The sequence below is a fragment of the Delphinapterus leucas genome, chromosome 4, assembly GCF_059928025.1.
Source record: "Delphinapterus leucas isolate spDelLeu-1000000601 "Yukka" chromosome 4, BTC_Dleu_Yukka2, whole genome shotgun sequence".
In the NCBI taxonomy this organism is placed as follows: Eukaryota; Metazoa; Chordata; class Mammalia; order Artiodactyla; family Monodontidae; genus Delphinapterus; species Delphinapterus leucas.
Window position 1 is genome coordinate 83435276 of NC_143132.1, and position 11581 is coordinate 83446856.

At 52.8% G+C, this 11581-nt stretch overlaps 1 protein-coding gene across 1 annotated transcript; it reads left to right on the forward strand.

Annotated features, from left to right (window-relative positions):
* Positions 1-4524: 4524 nt before the first annotated feature.
* LOC115802318 (cytochrome P450 2H2-like) lies at positions 4525-9312 on the forward strand. The gene is given in 6 exon segments (XM_089909915.1): positions 4525-4626; positions 6646-6808; positions 7497-7646; positions 8366-8526; positions 9065-9158; positions 9161-9312. Coding segments are annotated over 6 exon segments (822 nt in total).
* Positions 9313-11581: the final 2269 nt, after the last annotated feature.

The following is an 11581-nucleotide window of genomic DNA, read 5'->3' on the forward strand; positions in this document are numbered from 1 at the left end:
TGGGTATTATGGTCTCTGAGTCTGACCCTCCTTCAGTTAGGGACCTGTGGGTCTCCCGATCTTCCCCAGAAATAGCTCCAGTTCTTTGGGGACTTCATCTAGCTGTCCGGAGGCCACCTGTATTTTTTCCCACTCACTCCCAGGAGGCGTAAGGCGCATTGTGCAAATTCAGCACAAATGTAGGAAGTACAAGTCCCTCTCTTTGTTCATGTGTACGGAGATAACTTTAGGGACCTCTCCTCCCTCACCTCTTCTTATTTCTTTTATCTCTAGTGGTCTCCGTACCTCCTTATTTTTGTCTCCTCCCCTTCAGAGTGGAGGGAGAGGTAGGGGTGGGGCTACAGAGAGCCCAAACCTTGCTGGAGTGGGTGTGGAGTGGAAGTGAGCATGGATTAGGCCCAGGTTTGGGTAGATCTAGAGGTGGGAGGAAGCAGCCTTTTATCTGGAATCCATCACATTGCAGGGAGCAGTCTATTTTGGAGAATACCTCCTGCCTGGGGCACAGGCCCCTTGGTTGAGGCTGTGATATGCTATCCGTAGCCACTGTTTCTCCAGGGGCCACAGAAGGGGGTCCCCCTGGATGGGGGAGAGGAGAGAAAGGAGGAGTGGAAAAGGCATCTCAGTTCTGAAGAAGGGGCTCCTGGGTGCAGCATCAGACAGGGTGCAAAGCCAGACCTGGGACCAGCCTGGGCCCTGTGAAGGAGGCCTTTACAGCTGCATCAGGATCTCTGGAAGCATGACTGGCTCAGGGTTTCTCACATTTGTTTTTCTCTTGGCCTTTAGTAAACTCCCTTTTGAGTATGTTGGCTTGTCCCAGCTGAGAGGCAGCTGTGGAAAGAGAAAACTGAACTTGGAGACAGAAGACCTGGGTTAGAATTGTAGCCCTACCACTTTCTTGAGCAAATCAGTTCACCCTTGCTTTCTTCATCTGTAAGACAGAAGCAATAATGGTACGCAAAAACTGGGTTCGCCTCCTGGTGGGTGTCGAGCCAAAAGATGCACCCAAGCCAAAGAGCAGGAGAGGAGAAGGATTTATTACTCGCAGCAGGTAAAGAGAACACTGGGATCTTTCCAAAGCAGTTTCTCCCCAAACAGCAAAACTGGGGGTGTTTTAAGCTAAGTGTAGATGTATATTCATAAAGGGGCCTGGGCGGTCTACAGAGTCCAAGCTTTAGTTGATTGAAGTCCCGAGGGTCAGAAAAGGTCAACATCATCATCCCTTAGGTTCCAGTTGATCTGGTGGTTGAGCCCTTCAGGCTAATGTTTACCGTGGTAACAGAACTGGGAGTCTTGAAAACCCATATTACCTTTGCTATTTTTACTTCTCTTGCCTGATAACAGTTGTTTGTTTCTGCATTCTTTTGTTCCCTTAGGATCGTTAGTTTTTAACTATCAAGGGCCAGCATTGTGGCCAGGCATAGATCACAAAATGACTTAGGCCAAAAATGGCTTCTTTTATGTCCAGAAAGCCAGGCTTGCTTGGTTTTCTTTCTCCGGGGATCCCCTACCTTACCTGCTTATAGTAACATCCATCACAGTGTCATAGAAAGCAGTGGTTTAGGAATTCGATGGGCAAATACCTCACACGGGGCAGGTGCTCAGCCAAGACATCTTTAGTTGATTTGAGTTGTTCCTAGAGGAATAAGAGATAGGGGTCTGAGCTTTGTCTGCCCTTGGCTTAGAATTCTAAAAAGGAAACAGGGAGCCCCATGGCCTGGATGGTGATGGTGGCTGGAATCATAAGGGGACCATCTCTGAAGGTATGACTTGAGGGTGGGCTACCACAGGATCAGACACTGCATGGGGACTTCCCTCTAAGTGGGAACCATGTGGCCTACCTCCACCATCTTGTTGGGGAGCCCACACCTCACAGTGTAACACTGAGGGCCTTGGCCAAGCAATGAGGAGGGGATTAGTGCCCTGGGGCCTTCATTCCAGGTCCTGGACCTGCCATCCCTAGAATCTGATTGCAGTCTGGCTCTGTGTGCTGTGTGTGTCTCTCTTCCAGGAGCCACATCCCACCCTCAGGAGCCAGAAGGAGGGGAGGAAATTTGTCAAAGTTCAACACACTTAGGAATGTTGACCAGGCAAGTCTCCCATTAGGGGAATAAATTTCTGTGTCTTAAAGAAAAGGCTTCAAATGCTATATCTGATTTTGAGGAGGCTCTGAGAAACATTCCTACCTAGCCAAGACACCCAGAATGTAGCTGGACCCGAATGAAATGTGGTCAGTGGGTCACAAGACAGATGACCGACCCATCTTTCTATCCTACGACAATCTCCCAAACCAGAGTCACCATCACAGCCACTGCCCAATTCCCTGCATTTGTGCAAAAGCCTCTACTAAAACCCTCATGCCTGCTAGCACCACCCACCCCAGCCGTCCCCAGAACACCATCCTCATGTGCCCAAACCACCAAAACCATCTGAGTTAACTCGAAGGCTGCAACGGTGTACTAGGTTACATGTGAGATATTCCAAGGTCCCCACACTGCAGTGGGGGAGAGAAGGGGGTAAAGCAAAAGTCTAAATGTGTGTGGAAGGACCACCATGAAAGAGCTCTCATGCAGTGGACACTGGTGTGCTCACACAGAGGAAAGTGAGCCGTGGGACTGGCCTGGGGGGCCACCAGGTCCTTCTGTTAGTAAGTCCACGTTACCTAATGGCACCTTGGGACTCTGAGCAATCGGGTGACACTGTTGGAGAAACCCAAAGAAAGGCCCTTAGGACCTTGTCATATTGTGGAAGAGATGGAGTGGACACCCACGTAGTTAACAGAGCCAAGGCAAGGACCACTGTGGGAGAGGGTTGGGGTGTTTGGAGGTAGTGGATAGAGACCGGTGAGGTTGGCTAGAGAAGCATTTCGAGAAATGTAGGCTCTTAAGCAACAATTTGAGGAAGAAGGAACATGACATGTTGGAGAGGGGAAGGCAACTTATAAAAAGCGGAAGCCAGCAGCTTTGTGGAAATCGCAGCAGTAACAGTATTTGTACCAGCGTGTACATTATCCACAAGCACTTTCATCTCACATTGTCTCAGCTCATCCTCCCAACAGGCCTGTGAGGGGAGCATCCTTGTCATCACATCCAGGTGAGACAGGCCTTGAAGATAGATGGAACTTCTAGAGGAGGAGACATGGGGGAAGGGCCTCCAGGCAGAGGGAACTACATGAGCAAAGGCATAGAGATGGAGAAGGACTGACTGTGTGGATGGAGAGATTAGTGCAGGGTTTCCACATGCAGAGTGAAGTCTGAGAACTATTCCTCAGTTGATGGACCATTCATCATTTTTGGCCGTTATGAGTGATGCTGCTATGAACACTTGTGTACACATTGTGGTGTGAACATGTGTTTTCATTTCTCTTGGGTATACACCTAGGAGTGGAACCGCTGGATCACGTGCTAATTCTATGATTAACCATTTGAGGAGCTGCTAGATGGTTTCCCAAGCAGCTGCACCATTTTACATTTTCTACGGGATTTCTTGCCCTCCAGCTTCTAACTGGATTTGACCAATGGGAGGCACATTACATTACAGACATCAGAGGGTAGAGCAGAGTGAGGATGAGGTATTTATTTTCTGCAGGATTGCCATGAACCAGCTGCATCTCACTACTGAAGGCCAGAGCTCTTGTCAATGATCCACCAAGAGTCACTGGTGGGTATCCACCAAACTAAGGGCTCCAGGCTCCTCTACTGATGTCTCTGTCCCTTGGCTTTTTTAAAAATTGTGGTAAAATATACACAATATAAAGCTTACCATTATAATCTTTTTTTTTTTTTTTTTGGCCACACCATGCAGCTTGCAGGATCTTAGTTCCCCGACCAGGGATCCAACCTGGGCCCCCTGCAGTGCAAGCAAAGAGTCCTAACCACTGGACCGCCAGGGAATTTCCCACATTTTAATCATTTTTAAGTGTACAGTTGAGTGGCATTAAGTGCGTTCACATTGTTGTGTAGCCATCACCCTCATCCATCTCCAGAGCTTTTCCATCTATCTGAACTGAAACTCCACACTGGTTAATCGATGCCCCTCTCCTCTCTCAGCCTTGAGTGGGCAGGGCTCCCCCGCGTGGCTACCCTGGAGCACTGCACCGTGCCTTGTGGTTCCACTAACTCCTGCCCACACACCTTTGTAAGTCTCTCTTAAACTATCTTCAATTTACTCAACTTGAGTGAACCATTTATCTCCCGCCACACCTGGTACAACAATTCTCTGAGGCAGTGCCTACAATTATCATCACCATTGTACAAATGAGAAAACCAAGGCAGGGGGAGGCTGAATAACTTTCCCAAGGTCCTCACCTAGTAAGGGGAGAACTAGGATTTCGACTCAGCAATCTGGCTCCAGGACAGCTGAGATAAAAGCAAAGGCTACAGAATGTGACAACTGACAAACACTAGGATCCCGGGCAGGTGAAGAGTTCAAGCTGACCAGAGGCTGGAGCAGGGATGGGGGCGACTGGGAGGCTGGAGAGGCCTCCAGAGAGACTGTTTAGCACCTGGGCAGAGGGGAGCAGGAAAGATGAGCCCAGTCTGCATCATGCTGAGCCAGAATAGCGTATCCCGAGGGGAGACACCGCCGCTGCCAGTGGCTGCCCCGTCCCTCGCCGAGCTGACCCAGGCGGTCAGCTGAGACTCGCAGGAAGAGGCCGAGAGGACCTTGACTGGGGTTGAGCTCCGTGGGCCAGAGGTGAGGCTGCTCTGGGAATGAAGCTGTCCCAACCTGTCCCAGGCCGGGGCCCTGTGGCCCTGCTGAGTAGCCAGGCCTGGGTGTGACTAGCGTGACCAAGTGGATTTACTCCATTGTGAGAAGACTCCTGGGATTGCCTCCCAACATGACACTGCCTGATTGTGCTGGGATAACAGTAGAGGTCAGACAGCGCTGGAGAGGAGGGGGGCCGGACAGAGCTAAAGAGAAGGCTGGAGCGCGCTGGCAGCCCAGGACTGGAGGCAAAGGGGTGAGGGACATGCAGGCCCAAGATGTTCTCCCTGCTCAGCGGGCTGGCTTTGCTGGCTGTCTCCTTCCTGCTCCTGAAACTTGGCACCATCTACTGGGAAAGGAGCCACCTTCCTCCTGGTCCTTTCCCCTTCCCCATCCTTGGAAACCTATGGCAACTAAGCTTTCAGCTGCACCCAGAGACACTTCTCCAGGTAGGGAATCTGTCCTGAGTTGGAGGCCCTCCGGAGAGGTGGGCACACGGACCCTCCCTCTCAGCCCAGGGACACTAGAAGCAAGGAACTGGGCTCAGACACGCGTGGGGAGGTGAATCCTGCACCTGCCACTCACTTGCTCTATGACCTCAAGACTCAGTTTCCTCATCTGTCAAATGCAGGGTTGTTGGGGGATTGCAAACATTGAATGTAAAAACTTTGCACAGGGACATCCCTGGTGGTCCAGTGGCTAAGGCTCCATGCTCCCAGTGCAGATGGTGTGGGTTCCATCCCTGGTCAGGGAACTAGATCCCACATGCCGCAACTAAGAGTTCACGTGCCACAACTGAGACCTGGAGCAACTAAATAAATAAATAAATAAATATTTAAAAGAAAAGAAAAAAAAAACTTTGCACAGAGGTCACCCAAGAGGATTCTGTGGCAGAGCTCCACTGCCAATGTAATGAGGTGGAGAAAACTCTTTAACAGGACTCTGCTCCAGGAGAGCAGTGTTTGTGGCTGGAAGGAATTTTCTGAAAAGCCACTTGGGATGGAAACTGGGGAGAATGGGACCCCCGAGGGCACACTCAGGTAGCACTGCTACACCAAGCCCCCTTCTAGGGTGGGTGGATCCCACCAGTGGGAGGGTTTTGTTGCCCTGAGTGGGGGGTTTGAAATCCAGGCCAGAGCTGACTTATTGCTGAGAATTGGAGGAGACAATTCCCCTCCCCATGACAATGCTCAGTTCTCATCAATGTTGACTAAGTATTTTATAAAATTCTGGTTGAAGATTCTAGATGACCATGATCCCCAGGCTCCTCATGTAGTAGGAAAAGCACTGCACTGAGAGTCGGGAGACCTGGGTATGAAGCCCTGGTCTTTTGCTTTCTTTTTTGGCCTCCATTTTCTTTCTTTGTTTCTTTTTCTTTTTTTGGCCACACCGTGAAGCCTATGGGATCTTCATTCCCCGACCAGGGATTGAACCCACGCCCCTGGCAGTGAGAGCGTCAAGTCCTAACCACTGGACCGCCAGGGAATTCCCTGGCCTCCATTTTCATGAACTAGAGATTATGATACCTACCTCGCACACTTATACTGAAAGTGCACTCAGGTAATATACGTAAAGGCCACACTGGACCCTGAGCCCTGAAGAAGGTATAGTTATAATTGACTATCATCTGTAAAATGGGTAGAGCATACCCACCTCCCAGGATCCTTGGGGTCCAAACCAGATGCCGTATGTGTAAATGCTGGGCCCTGACTATTCTAGGTGCTCAGGGAGCCTGTGATATGACCCCAGCTGGCACTAGTGCTGGCTGTGGGAACCCAGGGTTTGGCTTGTCCGACAAACAGGGTGGGCGGGTGCTCTGAGAAGGTGCACCTGAGGTAAGTGTTGGGTGCGAGAAGGTGGAGATTCATGCCAAGGGGAAGGTGCCCGGGAATGGGGCCATCTGAGCTTTCTCTGCAGCCCTGGGACCCTGTCTCTCCGCAGCTGGCCCAGGCTCACGGCAACGTGTTCACCGTGTGGGTGGGCCCGACGCCCGTGGTGGTGCTGAGCGGCTTCTGGATGGTGAAGGAAGCCCTGGTCTCCAACTCGGAGCAGTTCTCAGGCCGGCCCCTCACCCCGCTCTTCCGGGACGTGTTTGGAGAACGAGGCAAGGCTGCCCTCTCTGCTGGGAACGGGGTGGCTGGATGGTGACTGCACTCAGGAGTCCCCTGGGGTGGCCCAGAACTGTTAACAGGGAGGAATCTGCCAGGAGGACTCGGGTCTCCTCAAACACCGCTGTGCAAGGGGAGGGGGCAGCATGGGAAGGAACCAGCTCTGGAGGGTCAAAAAGACCTGAGTCAAGTCTCAGCTGTGCCCCTGCCAGCTGTGTGACCGGGCGAGGCAGCCTCACTCTCCGTCCCTCAGTGTGCCCATCTGTTAGATGGGGATAGTGACTGCTCTCGCCTCCTCGGGATGTGGGGGAGATTAAGTGAGCCCCACAGCCAAGAGTGCCCAGGACAGCGCCTGGCTCAGCAAATGCCCTTCCCCCCACCTCCCCCCCTCCAGGCTCCGGCCTCCCTTCCCTTCTTTATCTCCTCCTCCATTTAAGAGTCCAGTGGGGACTCTTAAAGGCAAAATCAGATTGGCAGCTTGGGAGGAGGACATAGCTGAGCCCACCTTGATGGCACCAGGCCCACGGACCACATGACCGCCAAATGCCCCTCGGTCAGAGCACCAGCCCCGAGCTGATTGGGAAGGCTGCCCAGGGGTCTGCTCTCCCTGCCTGAGTGAGAGCCAGGTGGCCCTGGCCTGGGAGGCTGGGACGGGCTGCTGACTGTCCCTCAACCCGGACCCAGGGGTCATCTGCAGCAATGGGCACACGTGGAGGCAGCAGAGATGCTTCTGCCTGGCAACGCTTCAGGAGCTAGGCCTAGGCAAGCTGGCACTGGAGCTGCAGTTGCAGGGAGAGGCGGCAGAGCTGGCAGAGGCCTTCCACCAGGAGCAGGGTAAGGAGCGGCTGGGGCAGGACCACCCTAATCCCTCCACAACAAACATGCACACTCCTGCAAGGAGGCTGAGCCCTCGGGTGTGTGTGTTTGTGTGTGTGTGTGTGTGTGTGTGTGTGTATGTATAAAGGGGTGGACCCTTTGCGGGTCCAGTAGGGGATTTGTGCTACATCAATAAATCAGGAGTTTCTGTAAGGTGGGCAAGTGGGCAGACAGAGGCCCAGGAACGTCCAGTCCATTGAGAAGCCTGAAGCCCTTCTCTACAGGTGGGGAAATGTCCTCCCTCAACATCTCGGGCCTTTTACACCACAGACCCTTTGCACATGCTGTTCCCCCTCTGGAATGTCCTAATCCACTCCTCTTCCCTCCCTGTGAGAAACCACTGCTCCTTTCAGACCTGGCTGACATCACCTGCCTAAGAAGCCCTCCCCAAATCCCAGGCACAGATGGTCCCTGCATCCTTTGTTCCCAGCTGGAACATACCTGTCCCACGTTCTAGTGTGTTTAAATGGGTCTGTGTCCCACACCTCTCCCTGCAAACCCAGCGCCTGTCACCAAGCCTGGCTCATAGAAGTTGCTCCGTAAGCATTTGCTGAGTGAATGACTGAAGACTGGGAATGAATGAGTGATGCAATGAGTGACCTTATACAGACTGGCTGAACACTCAGGGCAGTGCTCTTTTCGCCTCCTCGCCCTGAGCCCTGCCCCTCTGCTCTCAGGTAGACCCTTCGACCCTCGGGTACACATTGTCACGTCCACGGCCAGAGTCATTGGGGCCCTTGTGTTTGGCCACCACTTCCTCTTGGAGGATCCCTTCTTCCGGGAACTGATTCAAGCCATCGACTTTGGCCTGGCCTTTGTCAGCACCATTTGGCGCAGGGTAAGCTGGCCCTTGGGGAGGCAGGTGTGCCGACCATTGGACAGCTGGGGGCCCAGGGCAGGCAGGGACCTCAGCCAGGGCATAGCAGGGAGGGTGTCAGGCAGGCAGGAGGAAGGCCATGGGGCCTGATTCTGGGTTCCTCAGACAGCCTCTGCTCAGCAAAATGACGATTCACAGCATCAAAGTTCCTTTATTGTGGTTGAGCATGGAAGTGTGGGCAGGGAGTAAGAGACAGGTTAGACCCCCTTAAATACAGCTGTCTGGGCCTGCAACATCCTAGCTGAGCCCTGGGTCCAGTCTCTGCTACTACTGCCTTCATTACTGTCTAGATTACTTTGGGAGTGTGGAGAGTTTCCAGATGACGAGCGGTCCTGGGATGCCCATGTCAGAGGTTCCAGACCACTTTGGTGCCCCCAGCACCATTCTGAGCTGCCCTGGCTCAGGGTCAGCACCTGAGCAGCCCCTGGGCAGGCCTCTTCCCCCACAGCTGTATGATCTGTTCCCCTGGGCCTTCCGCCACCTCCCAGGCCCCCACCAGGAGATGTTTAGGTACCAGAAGGCTGTGCGAGGCTATATCTGCCGGGAGATCAGCAGACACAAACTCAGGACACCTGAGGCCCCCAAGGAGCTCATCAGTGCTACCTGGCCCAGATCACTAAGGTGGGCCTGAAACGGCTGCAGACGGAGGGGGGGAGGGACGGAGGGGGCTGTCTTCCCGGCTGCATCTCAGTTCAAGGCCACGGCCTCAGTTCCTCCTTCTGGCCTCAGTTTTTCAGAGCACGCTGAAGCAGCAGCCGTTTGGGTTTTTCCCTCCTTATCTTTTCCCAGGCCGGCGCTGGCTCCTGCAGACATGGGTAGGGTGGGAAGCAGGGGACCTGGCTGATGTCAGGGCAGTTTCCCCCTCAAAAGTCAGTGCAGTCCTGGGACTCAGGCCCTTCTGACCCCAGAGGAGCTCTGGTCCCACAAGTTTAGGGACAGGCCAGGCCTCAGTCAGGGAGATGCCAGGGCTCTGTGAGAGGAGAGCTTCAGACTCGGAGCTGCTCTCCCCACCACTCATCCCCCACCCACCAGGCCACGGACAACCCTGTCTCCACATTCAATGAAGAAAACCTGATCCAGGTAGTGGTCGACCTGTTTCTGGGAGGCACCAACACCACGGCCACTACCCTGTGCTGGGCACTCATCTGTGTGGTCCAGCATGGAGCCATCCAGGGTAAGGGGGCCGTGGTTACACCCTGCTGACTGCCCCATGCCCATTACCCCTGCTGTGGGCTTCTGGGCTGAAGGAACCTGTCCCCATCACTGTCTTTGGTCTGCGGCCCCAGGGATGGGTCCTGCTCTCACTGCTGTGGTGTAGGAGGTGTTCATGGCTTTGAATCAGATGGAGGGGCTGGGGGGTGGGGACTTCTAGTCCCACCCTGCTACTGACTGAGTGATCCTGGGTAAGTAATTCAACCACTTAGGAACAGTGTGAAATGAGGCAACATTATTTCACCCATTCAGTAATGATCCAGCACCTACTAAGTGCCAGGCCCTGTGTCAATGTCCACCAAGATCACAAACGAAGAAAAGGCGGCTAGAGTTCTCTCAGGGACAAACTGGCCATGACCTAAGTTCAGATCCTGGTTCCACTAGTTTTGTGGCCTTCAGAAAAGTACCTGTCCTGTCACAGCCTCAGTTTTCTTGTCTGTAAAGTGGAGACAACAGTTCGTACCCCATAGGACTCTTTGTATATAGAACACTTGGCACATAGTGGGTGCTGAAATCTGGGTCCTAGCCCTTCCCTCAAGTTCCCCTCGGAGGAGCAAATCCTGCAAAATCTTGTTCACAAGCTCTGCCTCAGAGAGGGACTGCCACTGTTGGGACCAGGGGTCGCTGAGTGGGGTAGGGCAACCTAGGGGCGATGAACCTTGGCGACTGTCTCTGGGTGGGGACGAGGACGGTGGGGCGTGGTGGGGAGGTCGGGCTGCAGCCCTTCCCGGGACCCACGCAGAGCCGCCTGCAGAGAGGGTGCAGCGGGAGCTGGATGCGGTGCTGGGCACCTCCCGGGCCATCCGCTACTAGGACCGCGAGCTACTGCCCTACACCCTCACCGTCCATGAGGTGCAGCACCTCAGCAGCGTCGTGACCGCAGATGCCGTGCGCCAGTGCGTGACCTCCACCCATGTGCATGGCCACCCCGTGCCCAAGGTAGGTGGCCCCAGTGTGACCTCATGCCCTATCCAGTGCCTGCAGAAAGCACCCTTCACTGGGCTGCCTGCCCAGCACAGCCACGTGCTACAGCTTCTGCCTGTCTGCCAACTCAGTCAATCATCCATCCATCCATCCATTCATCTCTATCTATGGCATTCCGGATGGAGAGTTATGATTGTGAAAGAATACACTCAGTTAGGGATATTTTTAAATGTTCTGTGTTGTTCAGAAGTAACCCCTGCAGACATTTTAATGCACCTCTTTCCAATCTTTTTTGTCCACATATATTTTACGTAGCTGTGATTATGCTGAATATATAACTATGAATCCTTCATTTCACTTAACATATCATTCTGATTCTTCTACATTACTGGTTCCCAAACTTCTAGGTACACCAGAATCACATGCAGGGCTTGCTAAAATGTACATTGCTGGGAGCCATTCCCAGAATATTGGGAGTGAGGCCTGAGAATCTGCCTTTCTAACAGGTTCCCAAGTGGTGTGGATGCTTTGGGTTCCGGGGCCACATTTTGAAAACCACTCTACCACATCACTCTAGATGGCTGCATAATGTTCCACCAAATGGATGTTTTGTAATTCTTAACCCTTATTGGTGAACTTTTAGCCTATTTGCAATTTATGTGCCTTAGACTTGGTCTGCATTTTGTGTTATATCCTTAGAACTGATTTCTAGTAGAAATGCCTGTCTCATTTCTTTCATTTTATAACTAGGTTAAGAGAACAAGTACTGAATAAGGAGAGATAGAGGAATAAAGTTAAATCAAACTGTTTAGGTCAAGAACAGCCACTGTATATGTACATAAAACTTGAGTCTGAGCTTCCCTGGATCCAGTCAAAAAAG